General features: G+C 40.8%; 4 protein-coding genes across 4 annotated transcripts; 1 reads left to right on the top strand and 3 right to left on the bottom strand.

Annotated features, from left to right (window-relative positions):
* Nucleotides 1-1,196: 1,196 nt before the first annotated feature.
* LOC135605928 (uncharacterized) lies at nt 1,197-7,169 on the bottom strand. Its single transcript, XM_065096551.1, has 5 exons — nt 6,884-7,169; nt 4,973-5,019; nt 2,298-2,474; nt 1,788-1,889; nt 1,197-1,545 (listed from the first exon to the last, which is right to left on the bottom strand). The coding sequence occupies exons 1-5, from the start codon at nt 7,050-7,052 to the stop codon at nt 1,411-1,413; spliced, it is 630 nt and encodes a 209-aa protein (XP_064952623.1). The 5' UTR covers nt 7,053-7,169; the 3' UTR covers nt 1,197-1,410.
* An 852-nt stretch (nt 7,170-8,021) lies between these two features.
* Nucleotides 8,022-10,470, bottom strand: LOC135605927 (abscisic acid receptor PYL3-like). The gene is made up of 3 exons (XM_065096550.1): nt 10,146-10,470; nt 9,566-9,781; nt 8,022-8,573 (listed from the first exon to the last, which is right to left on the bottom strand). The coding sequence occupies exons 1-3, from the start codon at nt 10,341-10,343 to the stop codon at nt 8,301-8,303; spliced, it is 687 nt and encodes a 228-aa protein (XP_064952622.1). The 5' UTR covers nt 10,344-10,470; the 3' UTR covers nt 8,022-8,300.
* A 3,815-nt stretch (nt 10,471-14,285) lies between these two features.
* Nucleotides 14,286-16,809, bottom strand: LOC135605929 (protein trichome birefringence-like 31). The gene is made up of 5 exons (XM_065096552.1): nt 15,479-16,809; nt 15,229-15,400; nt 14,963-15,162; nt 14,742-14,885; nt 14,286-14,680 (listed from the first exon to the last, which is right to left on the bottom strand). Exons 1-5 carry the CDS (start codon nt 15,928-15,930, stop codon nt 14,335-14,337), a joined length of 1,314 nt encoding a protein of 437 aa, XP_064952624.1. The 5' UTR covers nt 15,931-16,809; the 3' UTR covers nt 14,286-14,334.
* LOC135604847 (glutamate receptor 2.7-like) lies at nt 16,252-19,443 on the top strand. Its single transcript, XM_065094501.1, has 5 exons — nt 16,252-16,480; nt 16,552-17,825; nt 17,894-18,200; nt 18,289-18,656; nt 19,003-19,443. Exons 1-5 carry the CDS (start codon nt 16,252-16,254, stop codon nt 19,441-19,443), a joined length of 2,619 nt encoding a protein of 872 aa, XP_064950573.1.
* Nucleotides 19,444-19,756: the final 313 nt, after the last annotated feature.

Genomic DNA, 19,756 nt, shown 5'->3' on the forward strand with positions numbered 1-19,756 from the left:
AGATGTGTACGTAGCGAAAGTGTCATGGGATATGATAGTTGACGATGATCGCATGCACAGTTGCATGTATGCAGCAGCCTTATGATGGCAAACCTACTTTGGTCACAAGTGATTGCAACAACTACAATAGCGTTGTTGCTTATGGCGGCTATGGTAGCGTCGTTGCCTATGATGATTATAGCAATGTTGTTGTGGTGGCATCTATTAGTTATGACCAGTATCAACTAGACATCGATGGCTAATGGCTATGTCAAGAGGAAGCATGGGCACAATTGCGCTCTCGACAATCATTAGGCAATGTGTATGCATAATCGAGCATGGGCACGATGACACAACATCGCACGACGATCGAAGAGGTCACTGGTCGGTAGTATAAGAAGTTGGCGACACACATGCAAACATTGTAAGCCATGCATAGGCCGCGACCACGCACCGTAATGGCTACATGCCTCGCACATCGGTCACGAAAAAGGAAGAAAGAATTAGGGTTTTTCTTTTGAAATTATAGTTTTGCTCTTATAAATCCTTTTAATTCAAATTTATATACTTTTAATGGTATTTACCCTTTAAGAATTATATAATTCTATTATATATCCTAAATAAAATTATAATTTTACCTCTCAAAAAATAAATTTTTTTAGCTTATGTCCTCAAATATAAAATTAAATAATTTGATTTATTTTATTCAAATATTTTGATCATAAGTGTATTTTGACTACTTAATTGGATTTAGACTCCATCAATCAAGTTTTGATCGAATTCGGAGAAAATTAAGTTTTTATTAACCTTTGATTTTGATCAACTTTAGTTTTAATGAGACTAATTAGATGGATGATTGGTCAAAATCTATGAGCCCAATTTGAGTAATCCATAATAAATTTAGTGAAGTCAAAGCGGCTTGAATTGATAGGTTTGTGGGATATAAATTATAATAAAAAATTTATCAATTAAAAAAATCATAATTTCTATTAATTTTTTTAAAATCTTTCACTACCTCTAATCATTTCAATAATAAAAAAGTATTATAAATATATACCCATATCATTTGAAACAAAATTTTCTCATCTTATCTTATATTTAAATAATTTCTTTTTTAATTTTTCCTAATAACTTCACACATTCATCTTTATATTTTTATCTCAACAATAAAAATTTCTTATACATATTATTTCTTAATTATCCAATACTCTAATCCATAATCCATAAAACAAATTATTGATTTCACAATCTGATATTCAAGCTTGTTTAGAGAATATATATATCAAATTGAATGACCAACTCAGTCTTAAAGAAAGCTTCTGCGCATCTCAAACCCAACACAAGACGGGAACCTCAAGATACATACTGTGAACACCCAGAAACTAACCTACTGGGTTCCACATAATATGACCCCAAACATCTAACGTAGCATCACTGTGAAGTGTTGAGGAAGTGGGCAACAGCCTTGTCAGTGTCATTATCATAAATAGCCAGTGCTTCTGCCACATTTTTTGAGGAGAATCCCATCTCACGGAGAATGTTGTACCCTTTTACAAATTCTCTCACCTGAAACAAAAAGGTATATGAAAGCATGATTTCAGTTTATTTATGCAACTTGAACATAGAAGTGAGCCATTAAAGTCAGCTCTTTGTACCAATCTGCTATATTATCACTCTGAGGATTATGAACTCAACTGCTAAAAGAGATTTGAAAGGAAGAAATGCAGCTCGGACAATATACAAGGAAAATCTTGTTCAGTTAACTCTTTTAGAGAGAGAGATGTCTTCCAAGGAGACTGTCGACATACCTTCACTGGATTGTCTCCATAATTCAGAACAGCAAGCGACACTGCTTCACGTCGAAGCCCAGAGGCAACATACTTATCCACAATTGGATCCCCTGTTGATGCCTTCACAAAATTAAACAAATACAAATTAAGAACACTTTGATTCATAAATTTTACAATCTCTGACGAATATAGTGGGGTTTAGTAGTTGATCAAAATAATAATAACGGCCTCCTGCAAAAAGTAAAACAGCCCAACAAGTGATCAAACCACCTAGAGTGTTCAGATACATTATGACACATGTAGCCACTTGTGAGATTCTTGTTATGATATTAAAAAAAGTCAATGTTCAGAAAAGAAAATTCACAAATGAACATGAAAAATAATAGTAGCATAGGAAAGAGGACATGGTCATATTAAAACTACTACTTTATTTGGATAACATTTGACGATATTTAAGAAGAAATTTTGGTTATATTTTATAGAACTATAGCTAAATGAAATTTAGTGTCAAACAAGTTCTTGTTGTACCATCGAAGGAGATGAAGATGATGATGCAGACGACATCTTTGATTGCTGGTTTTCAGCCGTAATTCTGCTCCAATTCTGACTCTCTTTCTCGGCCTCAGCTAGTATTTGTTTCTCAAACTCAAAATCAAATTGGAACTTGCTACGAGGAACCTCAGGCATTTGTGGAGCCAACTGAGGCTGAAAAATTGGATGTTAATTAGAGAAACATAAATTTGCAATGAAAAAATTAACATTTACAAGACATTTTTAATCAATAAAATAGAACACAGGAATCAACTTATAAAATATATCTCAATTAAGCGTTCTTTTATTTTATGTATTGTTAAGCTGTTTTACATTATATAGGTTGCTCAACATTCGATAGAGTAAACAAGGGGTATCTATTGGAAAATAATATTAGGGAAAAGGCAGTACTCTTTCATGGAATGCTACCCCAAACTATACGTAGAACTTAAGGCCAAGATATGGTCTTTAGCAAGAACAAATTACCAAGTATGCTCAAATGGTAATATCAGAAATTACATTTTTATAAAAAATATCCTAATGATAGGTGTATACAATTCAAATCTACACATATTTTGTTGGCCCCGCCATATCATCAGCTTCAGATGAAAAAAAAACATAAACTATGACTTTTGTGGAAAAGCGTTATAATCTTCACCTATCCCAACATTTTCTTTTTCAAATAATAGCTAGAGACTCAAACTCCACAAGATTCAGTTTTATTCTGGATGAAGTCCAGTCTACAGAACAGGAGGAGAGACAATACTGCAAATCATTCAGTAGCTCCTAAGAGCAATAGACATAACAAATAAAAAAGGATTCAAATTGTGTTTAATTTAAGTTTGAATCCAGCCTATAGCAGTGATTTAAAAAGCGTTAGGCGCCAAAAGGCACCAAGGTCTAAAAACGTCCGAGGTGCTAGGCACTCGCCCGAGCAAAATGAGACACTAAAATATAAAAATATATAATATAATTAATAAATATAATTATTTAAATAAAAATATGATATTAAATTAAGAAAATCTTGTAAAATTATAATATCACATTAACAAAAAGTCTCAAAATTTAAAACAATAATAATAATTTCAAATAAATAAAAATTAATAGTATTAAAATCAAAATTATATTATTAATCTAATAAAAAAAATACTTTTACTAGTATACAATTAGTAGTATACTGTTAATATATTGTTAACAGTATACGAAGTGAGAAGAGTGTGAGTAAGACGAAGATCGAGGCTGCTGACTAAGAGCAGCAGCAACGAGAGCGGGAGCAGCGAGCGATGACAGTGGCAGCAGCAGCGAGTAGCGGAAGCGGGAGCGATGAATGATGATAGTGGCAGCGGCAGTGGTAGCAGCGAGCAGCAACAGCGGGAGCAGGAGCGGGGAGTGACGACAGTGGCAGCGACAGCGGGGAGAGATGACAGTGGCAGCGGCAACGACAACGGTAGCAGTGAGCAGCGGCAGTAGGAGCAACGATAGTGGCAGCGACAATAGTAGCAGCGTGCAGCGATAGCAAGAGCGGCCAGCGGGGTTAGGGTTGGGAAGTCGCGAGAGGAAGGCTGATATCGGTGCTTTAGTTAGTTCGATTGAACCAACTAAAGCACCGGAGACCGAACCAGACCTAAAACGCTGGTTCGGTCGCCTGGTTTAACCCGCGCGCTCACCCGAAGCGCCCGACGCCTGGGCTCGGGCGAGCGCCATGCGGTGCCTCTTTGAAGCGCGCCGCCTAGAAATGAAGCGAGGCGCGAGGCCCGAGCACCTATTGAAATCGTTGGCCTATAGTAACAGGTCTAGGGTTGAATCAAGTAAGTCCAAGAAATCTTTTCTAGCTGCTTTTGAAATTTTCATATTGGTCTTCTGTCAAGATCAATTTTAGATATTCATTGTCAACAAATTTTAATTTGGATTCTTAGTTGAATAACAACTTCAAGTCTTCAACAAGGTCTGCACTTGATTTAGAAGCCAAATGCCAATTAAATCTTTTATCCAAGGTGCTAGATAATTATTCAGGAGCTTTGCATGCAGCAAAATAACTAAGATTCATAAAAGAAAAAGAGTTATCAGGTTTATTTTGTACAATCATCTTATTGTCTCTTTGTTCTCAAATAAGTGATTCTTCCCTCACCTACTACACCATTACTTCCCCAAATGACAAAATGATGGTAAACCATTTGGCAAATCTGAAACTGAGACTATATTTAATGGCTTGATACAATAGTTAAAAGGCTATAAAAGAAAAATCAGATAAGTTTGTTAAAGTTAAACTAAACTAAGCGTGGAAAATAGATCAAAATAAAAATAAATTTTCACTAACATGTAAATGCACAAGCATGTAACCAAGATAACACCATAATAAGTACTTTAACATGGATTCGTTACAAAAGTGTCGTGTGAACGAGCCTTGTCAAGTAAAAGCTTAGTAAAAGCAAATCTTCATGATGATAAAGTCCAAGTTTAGTTTATATATTCAAATAAAGAGGAGATCCAAGGTCGTTAGAAAAATAGATTTGTGTTATGATCAGAAAGGAGGAATTGCATATCTAAAGAAAGGCTATTCAAATATTACAAATTCAACCATATATATCTCAACAACCATGCAGGTTGCTTGACATGTAAAATTCAGTAAAAATTGTCTGTAATAAGAAAATATAAAACACTTGACCACTTACAGGTGTTATCTGATATTCTGGCTTTATCATGACTTTGATGCCAAGTCCTGCAGCTAAACAATTTTAAAGTTCCATTACGTGTGATATGTTGTCCATATTAATTAACATTCCAAGAAAAAAAATAATGGTAGACATTAACACAATAATTTATAAAATTGAAGCTAGCATCAGGAACAATCAAATTGGTAATAGCAATTTCAGTTACAGTTGTATATAAGATTTTAACAACTGTAGACACTATGTAGCCAATTGTAAGAAAGCAAATGTTCATAATTAGGTAGGACAGCAGAAGATTAGTATTTAAGAACATAAAGAAATTATCAAATTAAGTGAAAAAAAAATATTCATTTTATTTATGGTGATGAATATTTACCAAAGGTTTATATTCCTTTTTTGATCATTGCTACGCAAATGTTGCAGACAAATGTCAATGAATATGGTGAACACTATCAAGATGTTAATGGGTAAAACAAGCAGGTGCACCAAAAGTCCAAAAGAACCATTAATGATCTTGCACAGGCAAGTTTATCTTAAGAAGGAAGCCCATAAAGACAAAGAAAGATGCCAGCTATGCAGCAAACAAGTAATAGAAACAAGGGGGACATGAAATTCAACAATGACTTAGTATGATACTCTAAAAGATTTTATTCAGCCTGTTATCCTTTAGTATATCACAAATAACAGCAAAGTGACATTGATCATTAAGAAGTATCTTCAGGTATAATGTCAAGAAACACTGCTTAAATGCTTTTCTTTTCCACCCCAGCTACCTTGTAATTCGACATGTAGTGGATAATTTAACTTATATCAAAAAATCACCAGGACCTTATATAGAAAAGTTACACCATAAAAGACTCATTTCAAGATTCATATGTTTTTCTCACTTAATTAGCAACACAGCAAAGTTCATAATCGAGCATTAAGATATTAATTGAATACAGTTGAGATATGATGGCATTTACTACCGCAAACAAATTAAGAAACTCACCTATCAAGCTAGTAAATTAGAGTTCCAAATTCTCAGAAGACAACATTTAATTTCTTGATACATTCTCCATCAATGACATTGTAGTATCTAGGATCAACAGATTTTAACTGATGTAGAGTCGATAGTGAGTCTCTAAGATGTAAGAAGAAGAAGAAAACTCATCATTTAGAGTAAAAAACATTTAAAAAAAAATGAGCCTTGGGATCCATGCTCAAGATAATATTTTATTTTAAAAACTGCTAGAATTCTTCATGAATTAGTCAATTCATGTATTAACCCCTTTGTTACATACCCCTAAATAACCTCAAATAATATAGTGCACATCTCACAGCACTAATGGACTTAGGATGACTCTAGGCCGTTATCAGTGGTAGTCACGTTGAATAGATGCCTCAATCAACTCAAACTTTCACAATTAAAACACAAATAAATGGTAGCTGCAAAAATTTGGGAAAAAAATTGATTGTACTGAATTGACCAATCCTATCAACTTTCGGACTTCCTTCGCAATTCATTAATAATCCTTGTCTTCTTGTCGTTAGCTTTTTCAACTAAAATCTAAGATGACTGTTTTTATTTGAATAGCATGGAGAAATTTTTTTCAGTTGGTAGAGAACCTACTTTATTCCAAGAAAAGATTCAGTGATTAGCGTCGACAACGATCTAAATCATCTGTTTTCTGCCGAAGTTTTACAGATTTCTTAATCAAAGAGGATGATCGAAATCGACCGTGACTTAAATTGGAAAAGAATCTTTTACCAAACAACCAGAGATATTTCCCCTCAGCAAATTTTGCCCAATTCGAACATGCCGATCCAAAATCAGTGAATCAACGACGGATTGAACATAAGATCCGATCATCAAAAAATTCATAACACATGCATCTAGGGGGGGTTTTCGAGGAGAAGCAGAAACAATCATACCAGACGAAGAGGGAGGAGGAGCAGAGGAAGCAGGGTGATGAAAAGAAGCTCCGCGATCGGGCGGAGCAGCAGCGGCGGAATTGACCCTGGGGTAGAAGGAGGGGGCGGGGGCGGCGCCGGTGCCGGCGCGGTACATGGCGGCCTGCCGGGCGCGGAAGTCTTGATCCATGACGAGGAGGGAAGCGACGACCACGAAGAACTCGGAGAACGAAATCGAGAAGGGGTAGGACTGCGAACTCAAACCCTTCTCCAACCAACCAACCCGACCATTATACTCGTATATTTCCAAGAAGCCTCGGAAGGTTTAATCTGATTGGGAAACCACGAAAACATCCGGTTCGGTAGAACGGTCTACTGCGAACCAAGCCGAAACGAAATAAAGATCCCGACGGACCGAACCGAAATAACTCCAATCATCCGCCTCTGCCTTAGCCCGCAGGCCCAATTAGCCACAATGAGTCCCACCTGATGTGATGCTAATTATTAGGCCCACTTAACATTAGGCTTTCTTTGATTTGATAGCCACCAGTCAAGAGTGACGCATTCTGCAGGGTTAAAGTCAACACAACATCCAAAGTTCCGACGATATCTCATCATTGGTCCTTGTGATGCAGTGATTGTGTTGCTTCACAGTACAAGTATGCATTCAATTATTAGAAACAAGCAGGAACTCATAGTGGGATTCATCACTGAGAGAGCAGGAACTCAAAACCATCAACAACACAATGTAGGTGCATAGTAAGGTATGCTTGGTCTATAAAGCATCTCTATTTACCTCCATTGTGTCTTACTGCTTGCATAGGCAGCATCAAACATCACCAAGACAGGTCCACCAAGAATCTATCCACATTGCATAGGCATAGCAATGACAACTTTGTTGACCAGAGGTCTCACTGACTCCACTGGCAGCCATTGATACAGTTCAAGCAAGAGAACTAGATACTCATGCAAAACATGGAGATATCACTTCAAAAAGCATCACAAGAAACAAAAGTGTGACCATGATTGCTTGTATTGATTCCACACTGAAAGAGGACCACACCATCCAGTGATGGATCACAATGGCTTTTGATTTTTTACATTTGCTGACAAAATGTGCCCTCCCACCTATCAGAAGAATTAGTCTGTTAAATACCTCTGAGTAAAATAGATAAAATAGATGAAATAGGAATCAAGATGGTCAAATATTTACAATGCTCGAATAGCACTCAAGTCATTTAAGAGGAGTCATACATGCGACAATCCTACAACCCATATTTCTCCTTTAATGTAGCGACTGCAGTCTTGCCATCACCAGTAAAACCATAGAAACACTTAAGCAGGCATCACTATTCACATGCAGCAATGCCCAGTGGTGATTGTCAAGATTACCGATGATATAGGGAGCAAATAAGAACAACCAGACTATGGCAAAGCTTTAATGAACTGAAGGCCCTGAAACATCACTTGTAACCCCACCCGTGTCTCCACCTCTGTCCAGACAAATTGGCTCTGTGTGGTCCTGAAGTGGCAGATGCTCAGATATTTCAGCCAGGGATTTGAGGTTGCATTTGATCAAGACCTCCACAAAGTAGCAAGTCTCGTCCTTGGTGTTCCCATCAGGCACATCCACTACAAATGATTCGATCACCAGCGTCCCTGGTCTCCCATCAATGATTTCAGGATGGGCACTTACAATGGATGAATAGTTCTGGCAAAATGATAGCTCATAATCAGCCATAAACCAACTTACATTGGATGAATAGTTCTGCATAGCAAAATGAGAGCCCTGAAGTAGTCAGGTTATAAATTTCATATGTATACTTTAACATTTTGGCCACACGTCTGAAGCATCCACCAAACTGAACAAAAGATGGTAGATGATCAAGAGATCGATTAGAGAATATGAACATACACAATAGCTTGAATGAGCTTTACAGTCCTAAAAACAGAGAATATGAACATACACAAGATCTGAACAAACTGGTTAAACGCATTTGTAGATTTAAGTAAATGGACAAATGAATTAGCAGATCCAAAGAAACAGGACAATAGCCAAGCATCGATTGATAAAGAACAAGTGAACCTAAAAGTTTATAGTCGAGTAGATTTAAGTGATTATTTACTCCTAACTCTTCAAGCAAAAATTATATATCCAAGAAATTTTCCACCTTGAAAAAGATGATGATCACAAAAGCTAATCAAGAAATTAAGCTAATATGAGGCATACAAAAAAATTAAACACATGTATATATTCTACAAGGAAACCACATGCTCTTTACCCTTAATCAAATGGTAAGAATCCGTACTACTGATCTAAGTTTCTGGGATTATTACCTGCTTCTAAAGAAAACATCTCTATGCTAATCAATCAATGCAAGAACTGGACCGTATGAAACAGAGTCGTGATAATCTATATCATCAAGCACAGAAGTTTCATCATATGCATGATAGTCATACTAGTTTTCTGTGCACTCATCAGGAAGCAAACCAATCGTTAATAGGGCACATAAGATTTTATCAATTGTGATATTACAAAAGCTCAAATCAGGAGATAAGCTCATGCTAGTAACGTATTGTTATCAGAACATAGTCTAATTTCAAGTAGAATATAGTTCACCAGAACAAGAAAAGAAAGAAACAGAACGTGGTAATTTAACAGCAAGGAATTGGGAATGTGCAGCAGTGAGAAGATCAACAGACCTTGAGCCTATGGTCCCCTCCAACAATCTTAAAGCTGAGGATGTGTTCACTGTCGTCGAGATGCTCCAACCTTTCAGTGCTGGTGGTGGCAGGGAGTCCAGATTTCACATTAACCTCCCTCAAGCTCCCGATTCCCAGATCCCCTTGTGCGATGCACCTGCTCACAAAAGGCTTGTACTTCTGTGGCTCATCAAATCTCCTAACAAGAGACCACACCTATGAACATATGAGCAGAACAGATCATCGTCAAGTTATAACTGTAATCATGATTCATGGAATAGAAGTTTGTGAGAAATGAATGTACAGCCGCCCATTAACTTAAAGAATTTTGCCATCAAAACACTCTAAAAAAATAGATAATCAAATCACTTTGCCATCAAAACATCAAGTTACATCTTATGTATCCAGCACTTCGGAAACGTGAATGTTCAATGCATCAAAGCAACCATAATAAAGGTTCCAGGCAACAGAGCAAACATGTCCATCGAAATAATTCATGTCTTCTTCGATCCAGAGGCAGCTTGAACTAGAACGTCAGAGAAGGACAATTACATGAGTGCCAGGAAAGGAAGGATCTTACGAGATGGACGGGGGCTTTGATGTGCTTGAGGATGGCGGAGCTGCACTGGTTCTCCTCCGGCTCGTGGCAGTGGAACCTCCTCATGTACTCCGCCGCCACCGGGCGGCAACCTCCGCCGGGAGGGTGCATCTCGTCGGCGAGCCGCCACGACCCTGCCCCTCTTCCCGCCGCAACGCCTGCCCCGCTTATCCCCACCATCTTGCTTCGATTGAACGCACCGAATCGCACCCAAATCGAGCGATCCCCAGATGGCTCCCTTCAAGCCCGCCTCACTCTCGGTTCTGATCGGATTCATATTCGTAGAAAGTAACCTTCACTGGAACAAATTTACGGGAAAGCCACCGACGCTTCGGTGGCTGTAATCACTTCCTAGCGTGTGAGAATGGTGGCATGAACGTACTTATGTTCGTTTACATACCATCATGTCGTAAGCATGACAGAATATTCGAATAAAATGAGTAAAAAAATAAAATAACAAAATGAAAAGAGATCGTATGCAGGCCCGGCCCAGCCCAGACCACTATTTTTTTTATTATTTATATTGGGTAAATTAAATGTAAGAAAATAAAAAAAAACATAAACAATTCTATTTAAGTGAACATATGCTAATTAACATGGTTAAAATTCGAGGGTAAGCTTCATTGGGCAAAGACTAGCTTTCCTCGCCATGCCATTGAAGTAAAACATGGGTTCACCATTTTATAGAAAAAAAAGCCAGTTGAAACATCAGTTTAAAGAGTATCAAAATCACCAACAACACATGCAATTTGGTTCAGCTGAATTCTCACTAGAGCGTGATGGTTCCTCCTTATTTCTTCTTTGAATTTTGTAGGCAGTGAGTGACTTTGTTTTATGAGACAAAAGGAGGAATATAGTGGCTGCTGACTGTACTCCTTGCAAGGTGAAGGGTGCAAAACAAGCAACGTGCCAAGCACTAAGGTGCTGAGATGGGCAAGCAAAAGCAAATTAGTCAACTTAAAGAGTTCTTATAAAAATGTACATTGGATGTTAAACTCTTTTGTTAGTGATATTTGAAAACTTGACTCCATTATTTGGGTCACCGAGTTTTTGTACACAATTTAACTAATTACAGTAAACTTACTCAGCTACCTTGTATGTGGAGAGAGCTGAAGCTTCCACCCTACTGTAATCAGACCTTTATATCCTTCCAATGGAAGGGTATACAAAGTTCTTTAATTTCTTGGAAAAAAAGATTCAGTGTTGTTGACATTAATACGGTGTAAAATGGCGATTCAATCAACATTACAGACACAGCTCAACAAGTAGATTCATCAATTCGACTCTTGTGCAGTTGAAATGCTGGATTAACCCATGCTCCACAGCTGCACTGCATCCCTGCCCAGTTGAATGAGCCTAAACGAGCTTTGCAACCTAAGCACCAAAGTTTCTCCTCGACATGGCCGCCTTCCACTGGGTCACACAGCAACCAGGGATTGCGGGTTAGTTTGATTGCTGCATGACGCCTCTTTTGCAGTCTCACAAGTGATAAAAGTGTTGTTTCTAGGTACCTGCTTCCATCCACTTCATAGGCTCCACAAATATTGAGGAACATTCAGGTTTCTTATCGGTGTTCGATGGGTCGCTTCGTTTGTTCCATTTGAAACAAGATTCTCCTTTACCTTGTTCGTGTGGTACCACGTTCCCTTGTGAGGCAACAATGCGGCGGCATCTTTTGCAGCGGTACAAAGTTTGAGGTTTCTGATCAGTTTCCATTACCTATTTTCCAACCAACATCATATTAGAGATGACAATTACCTGAGCTGTAGCATATATCAATGAGGTACGTGATAAGGGATACTCACACCACAATCTTTGGAGAACACACAAACACACACACACCTCCCTTGTAGACATCTCTGTTCTATAAAGATTTCTACAAGGTACTCCAAAGAGCTCTTTTGATGGTCAAGAAATTACATGATCAAGCAACAATAAGACATGCTACCAAAAGCAAAAAGTTAACAGAAAGGAAGAAATGCCAAAACAAACAAGATATGACAGATAAAAGTACAAGATAACCATACAGAATCACTTGTCAGTAATCTATATGATCAAGGTTTATAAATGAATTCAAAGTAACTAAGCTATATCGTAACTCTTCTGAGACTCCACAAATTTTAAGACAACAAACAATAAAGACAATAAAGACCTTGTTGCATTAAGAGTACAAGTTTTGCACCTGCACCAGTTTCTTGCATTGAGGAACAAACAGAATACTCCAACTGGTAAACTGACACGATGCAGAATGTTTTCCTTTTTCCATGTTCCAGTGAACTACATGCTGTGATTTATTTATTCATTCAAACTTAATGATCCAGGTATCACAAAAATCGATCATCCAACTAGTACTCTAAAAAGAGGAAAGATTTGTTGGCACTACAAGAAATTGTAATGCAGTCCTTACAAAGTGCGCATACCTGCTAATCTGAGAAACGGAGACATGACAAATCGACATATAATCTTACCACCTTAATTTCCTCCTGACAATTCATGAACATTTTTCCCTAATTATTAGTTTGCATTTTCCCTAGTACAAGTATTTTTATTTTAAGCAAGTTCTCTATACTAATACGATCCGACCAATATTGTTTTGTAAATCGATGTCTTTCACCCAAGACCCAAGGATTAAATAAAATTTTCTTATCATAGAATAAGTTTTTCTAACAAGTATGATCTGTAAAAATGTCAATGTGAAGAAAATAGCTGAAAAATGAAAACAGACATTTCACCTACAAATAACTCAAAAATAAATACTCTTAACCCATCACTAACAAAAATCCTCAGGAAGAAATAGAAAAATATTTAGGGCGATGGTGATCATAATTTTGACAAGTAAGCCTTTGGAGTAAAAGGCTCATAACTTAGTTTTTGCACTAGAGCTTCCCTCAGAAATTTTGTGCTGACGACACACTTCATCACCAAATCTATCAAATGTATATGAATTGTGATAATAACCCATAGTAAGAGAGAATTATTGCTCCCGTAAGAGACTATTCAACATAATGTTTATTTCTACATATATATTGTCTGGCAATGGAGAAGACTGCAAGTGCAAAAACAAAAAAGAAGTTCAGAATTCAGCTGATAAATCTCAACAGAGATTATAATTCCCTAAGCTCAAGCAACTATAAGATGGCCATTTCCATGATGTCGGGTCATGCTTAATTTTGCGGCCACAATCACTATAATCAAAGACGAAGCAGGTGGCCCAAAGGGAAGTTCATCACCTAAACCCTAAAGCTGAAAATGATCGATTCATTACTGTTCGAATTAGTCCCAACCAAATGCTCATAACAACTAAGGTCCCGAACACTACTGATCAAAGAACTATCACACTAAAAAAAAAAAAAAAAAGAATATCTGAACGCAGTCGAGAGAGAGAGGACAGATGTACCAAATGCGAGCTTTCCGCTCCTCCGGATCGGAATTGATGGTTCTAAGGCGGAACCCTCAAGAACAGACCTCGCCCAGCCCAGAAAGTCGCCGTCGACACCCGTAGGGTTTCGACTTCGAGATAACAAAAGGTCTGAACCCCATTTTATAGTTTCGACCGGTCTGGTTTAGTTAGATCGGTCACGTGACAGCTTCTGACATCCGTGACATATGAACCAACAAATTAATCCAACTACTAAACATTACGAGATCGATGTCAATTCATCTACCACCGATTTTATTCGGCCGGACCGGGTCCGGTTCCGGATCAAATCCAGACCGGGTCCGGCCCACTAACGTAGGAGCTCCACTTTTGGTGGGGTCCGGAGTAAAAGGACGCAAACGTACTTTTGCCGCGTATAAAAAGACGGTAACGTTCTGTAAGCTTCCGAATACGTTGTCTCGTCATCCCGATAGGTAGTATAAATACTAACTCTCCCATCTTAGATCATTGCCACATCGGCAAAATCTCCCTTTTTGTCTTTATTTGATATCGTAATTAATTATCGATCTCTCCTCTTTCCTCGCTATCTAAAAGCCTCATTGTCAGTCTACAGAGTGCTCTGTTTGTTCTGCTTTGCTTCGTCTCCAGAGTGCTGAATCATAATCTATTGAGCCCTTTTCTTTCGGAGGGATGGATGCATTACAGCTCCTCTCGATCTTGTTATTGGCAAAGATACAAAGAGGGAAGAAGAAGAATGTATGGTGTATAATTCTCATGTACTACGACAGATGCTTAGTGACCACCGTGTATCAAGTACGTATACAAGATCTCGTTCCAAGTATCTGGAACACCCGGCAAACACCAGTGGATGCAGTCTGCGTACATCTCTGGATTCAATCTCAGCTCGCCCGTGATGAGCTTTCCTCTTCGCTCGGTGTACACGGAGGTGTGAGCGTCCTTGCGGAACTCCGATAGCTGCGTGATGTTCAACATCGTCACCTTCACCTTCAACCCTTGCAGAGCTTCTGCCACTGCTCTCATGACATCTAAGCTGGATCCTGCTCCCCAGAATGGCCGCTGAATCGGGTACGACTCATTGAAGCAGTTCCCGTTGCTCCCGTTCCTCCACTCCCAGCTCCTGCAAGAGCTGCCATCAGCAGTTCCTGCAACAAGAACGGAGAAGGGTTGTGCAGGCTTACCAAAGATGGGTTGGTGATAAGCTCATGAAGTAGGCCTTCTGTGTGTCGGGATTCATAGCGGAGTCGATCCATTTTGCCCAGGTCCTCAGCATCAGTTCATATGCGGCGGCGACATCGTACTCGCGGACGTCATGGGAGCCATTTCTGCCAAGGAGGAGGAGAAATCAGACGAAGCCGATCGCGTTTGTACTGATCACCGTGGAAGACGAGAAGCTACCGACGTTGCGTTGATGAGAGGCTGATACATCCACCAAACGTAGCTCTCGAACACCAACACGTCGACCGCCGCCCAGTGCTGGCTGTGTTCCGTGATGGAGTCCAGCTTCACCTGCCTTCTCTGAACTGTGTGCTTCGTGGCGTGATCAGAGTTCGATTCCACTAGAAACGGAGCCCAGTAGAACTCGATCGATGCATTGAACTCCTGCCCACCAGCGTAAACATGAAGAACAAGCAATCACGGTAGCGATCGACATGGACTAGCTTGTACCTCCGCCACAAAAACCTTCCTTGGGGGATCCTTGTGGATGAACCGTTTGCCGTCGGGGACTGCAGGTTGGAGGAGGCACACCATGGACTCCCACTGCGTCCTCTGTATCGAGTCGCCGACGAACATGAGTCTCTTGTTCCTCAGCCTCTCCAGCAACTTCAAAGCATCGAACCTTGCAATGGCGCATGGGGATGCGATGAGATCTATGGAACGAAGTTTAGCAGACTATGAGGGCGGGAGCGGGTCAAACCTTGGCAGATCACATGCGTCCGGTTTCCACCGCCACTTCTGGTAGAGGGAGTCCGGGCGCCCGTTCCTCCCACAGGTCACTTGCCTGGTCAAGTAGGGGCAGCTCTCCTCGGTGTAGAGAGGGCGAGAGTTGTGCTCATCCAACACCCACCTCCCTTGGAAGAGATTGCATCCTTGTTCGAGTACGTCAGCAGGGTCTCCATGAGTTGTCGAGAAATAGATTTTAGTCAGGAAAGAAAACTCTACGATCGTTCGCAGTGTGCCGACGACCAGAATCGACGCCGAGACGAAGAGGAAGAGAGCTAAGAGAGATTGGTTGGAATGTGGCAGCCACATTTTGGAGGGTGAGAAATATGGAGGAGGAGGAGGAGGAGAAGTCATCTTTGCTTCCCCTTTTCCTTTGTTGGTTCTGTCATCGGATGATGCCTTGCACTTGAAGTGTCCAACAAACATGAATCCAACCACCACAAGAGTAAGCTGAAAGACATGGTTCTTGTTGCTTGTGGAGATGGAAATCCAAGAGAAGGATCGCTCCTGTTGGGGTCAACAACTTTAAGTCGCGGCATGCGTTTCCACTCCAAAAACTTCGCTGCCACAGTCGCTGATCACACTGATTCCAAGTCAAACGTAAGTCAACCCTGTAAAGTCAAAGTCGGCGAAGTGAATTTCTGAGTGATTTCTTGGTCCAAGATTTGGAATTCGCCAGCCTGGAACTGTTTCTTGAATATGCAGAGTTTGTAGATGTTTGATGCGTAGAAGATGTAGTAGAACAACATGCGTGCTTCTCTCCTCTCGTTCCTCTTCTTCTGCTCCTCTCTCTATTGCGCCAAAGCAGCTAGCGTTTACATTGGTGCGCTGGTAAACACCGAGTCTCGCGTCGGGAGAGAGAAGAAGGTGGCAATTGAGATTGCAGCCCGACACTACAACTCTTCTTCTTCATCGCTTCTTCTAAGTGTCAGAGAGTTTAGCAGCAGCGCCGACCCCCTCGAAATATACACGAAAGGTGATTCATTTCTTCTTTTAATGGCAAGAGAATCTATTGCTGATACCATGCATACATCTGTGGTGGTGCAGCTCAAGATCTCATGAACTGGGGAGCAGAAGCAATCATCGGCGCGGGGACATGGCCGGAGGTCGCGGTCTTGGCAAGACTTGGCAGCACTGCAAGAATTCCAGTAATCTCTCTCGCCACGACACCAACCCCCTCGTCACCGATGCCTTTCTTGGTTCGGATGTCGTATCCGAACTCCGGCGAGGCGCGCTGCCTCTCTGACGTCGTGAGATCATACAACTGGAGGAGAGTCATAGTACTGTACGAAGATGATAGCTATGGCAGCATATCTGGAGTCCTCCCTCTCCTTTCTGATGCGCTTCGAGCCGGTGGTTCTCGGATCGACTACCATATAGCATTCCCACCATGGCACACGGTCTCCGACGTCGACGCAGCGGATACAGTTCGCCAGAAGCTGAAGCACGTCCCTCCACAGCTATCGAAGTTGTTCATCGTCCTGCGATCCTCACCAGAGCTGGCCGTCCATCTGTTCAAGGAGGCAAAGCTGCTGGGGATGATGGCAAAGGGTCACGTATGGATTGTGAATGACGACATCACCGCCCTCCTCGACTCCACCGATCTCAGCTCCTCCTTCATCTCTTCTTACATGCAAGGTGTGATAGGAATCAGTACCTACGTCAACACGACCACCAGCTTCTTCCACGACTTCTCTTCGGAATTCCAGCAAAGATTCGACCAAGAGTACGGACCAAAGGGTAAGCAACCGGGGATGCATGCGGTCCGAGCGTACGACGCGGTGCATGTTCTGGCTCATGCGGCAGCAGAAAGGGCCGAGAACAGAAGCAGCATCGCGTTGTTGGAAGGTGTCCTACTGGGCAATTTTTCTGGGTTGAGTGGCTCCATAAGCTTCACAAGAGAGGGGAGCTTGCCTGAGGACGGTAGACGAAACTCGGCCTTCCGTGTCCTAAACGTAGTAGGAAGGAGTTACAGGGAGCTAGGGTTTTGGTCAGAGGGATATGGTTTCTTCGAGGAGGAGACGGAGATGGGGCATGGGAGGCCGGTGGTGGATGTCCTGCGTCCGGTGTTCTGGCCAGGAGGCACTGAGAGGACCCCAGGTGGGTGGGGCATGCTAAGGATCGGAGTACCCAATCACACGACCTTCGATCAATTCGTGAAGGTGGAATACGATGACAGTACTGGGAAGGTGAAGGGGATAACCGGATTCTGCATTGACGTCTTTCGGGAGATTCTGAAACACTTGAGCTATGATCTGTATTACGAGTTCATACCTTTCGCTGGCTCCTACGATGATCTCGTGAATCGGGTCCCTTTGCAGGTACATAGATGATCTTTCTTCGTAGCAAGTGTGAGTCGAGCTCTGATGCATCAAAAATGTTGTTCCAGGTAATCGATGCAGCGGTGGGGGACTTCACGATCCTGGCAAAACGGGCGGTGGATGTCTCGTTCACCGAGCCGATTCTCTCATCAGGCCTTGCGATGATGGTGCCCTTGAGACCCAACCACACGCCATGGATGCTCATAAAGCCATTCACGAGAGACGTGTGGTTCCTTATCCTTGCCACCCTGATCTACACCGCAGGCGTTTTGTGGTACCTGGAACGCGACAGTAATCCCGAGTTCCATGGCACTTGGTGCGTCCAGCTCGGAGCTGCGCTGTGGCTAATTTTCTCCACCATCTTCTTCGCCCATGGTAAACCGAATCGATCAGGATTTGACATTGTATGTCATACCAGTGATTTACCTGACCCGTGTCATGTTTCCTTTTCTTAACCATGAAGGAAGGATCCACAACTACTACACGAAAACGGTGATGGTTGTGTGGCTGCTTGTGGTCTTCATTTTGACATCCAGCTTTACAGCGAACCTCAGCTCCATACTAGTTACTGAGAAACTTGGAGCGGTGTCACCAGGAAGTAGGGTTGGCTATGATGGCGACGCCTTTGTTCTCAAGTACCTGAAGGATGTGTTAGGCTACAAAGAAAGAAACATTGAGTGGATTAGATCACCAGAAGCCTACAGCGAGGCCTTTAAGAGTAACAAGATATCAGCTGCCTACCTTGAGACGCCTTATATCAGGGTGTTCCTCTCCCGGTACAACGATTTCACGGTCAGTGGGGAGACACACAGGCTGGGCGGGTTTGGCTTTGTGAGTCAGTCTCATCTTATCTATCCCTGCCTGCAATACGAAAAATACTTCATTGCCCTGCTAATAAAATGCAACAATGCAACATTTTTCACGAAAATTTTCAAATTTAGCATGCAATTGCATATATATATATATATATATATATATATATATATATATATATATATATATATATATATATATATATATATATATATATATATATATATATATATATATATATATATATATATATATATATATATATATGAAATTTCTTAAGCAGGCATTTCGATACTCTTTTGCACTCGTGAATTACTCAACCAAGCACACTATTAACATTATGTTTACTTTTCCTCTAACTCAGGTGTTCCCCAAAGATTCTCCTCTGGTTGCTGACTTCTCCCAAGTCATACTGCAACTAGCAGAGAACGGGGCACTAAATAACCTAGAAAAGAAGTGGTTTTCGGTCGCCTTGTCCAGCTCTCCAACCCCAGACAACGAGAGGAAAAAGGAGAGCCTAAGCTTGGACAACTTTTGGGCACTCTTCCTGTTCACTGGTTGCACCTCGACCATTATCTTATTGGTCTTCAGTGCCCACTCATTTCTTCCGACTAGGGCCAGAGCAGCAGCAGCAGTATCCTTTGAGCCCCTGAGACAGAGTTTTAAGAAGGTTTGGACAGCAACTGCAAAACTCAATGAAAAAAGAGAGAGTTTTAAGAAGGTTTGGACAGCAACTGCAAAACTCAATGAAAAAAGAGAGAGTCTTAAACCCGAGCAACAAGGGAGTGGTATGAACAGTCCATGAGGATGAAGGCAACTCTGCAGGACTCCATGTACCCAATGACACTGATGACAACTGCAGACAATGATGTATCAATATGAAAAAAGTGAGGTTCAAAAGAAATTATAGTGATATAAACAAAATTTGTACCTTAAAGAGATAAACTATCTGTTACTAGAACTAGCATATAAAGTTGTCGTATCCTTACCAACAAGAGGTGATTGAAGAAGATATTGTTAAATCAGTCGAAATGAAGGACATCAAAGGTGTCTTCTTTCTACATGCACCCACTGCGATGGGAAAAACCCAAAGAAGTTGGTAGATTGCAAAGTCTAAA

The sequence above is a fragment of the Musa acuminata genome, chromosome BXJ2-2 (genome assembly GCF_036884655.1).
Source record: "Musa acuminata AAA Group cultivar baxijiao chromosome BXJ2-2, Cavendish_Baxijiao_AAA, whole genome shotgun sequence".
In the NCBI taxonomy this organism is placed as follows: domain Eukaryota; kingdom Viridiplantae; phylum Streptophyta; class Magnoliopsida; order Zingiberales; family Musaceae; genus Musa; species Musa acuminata.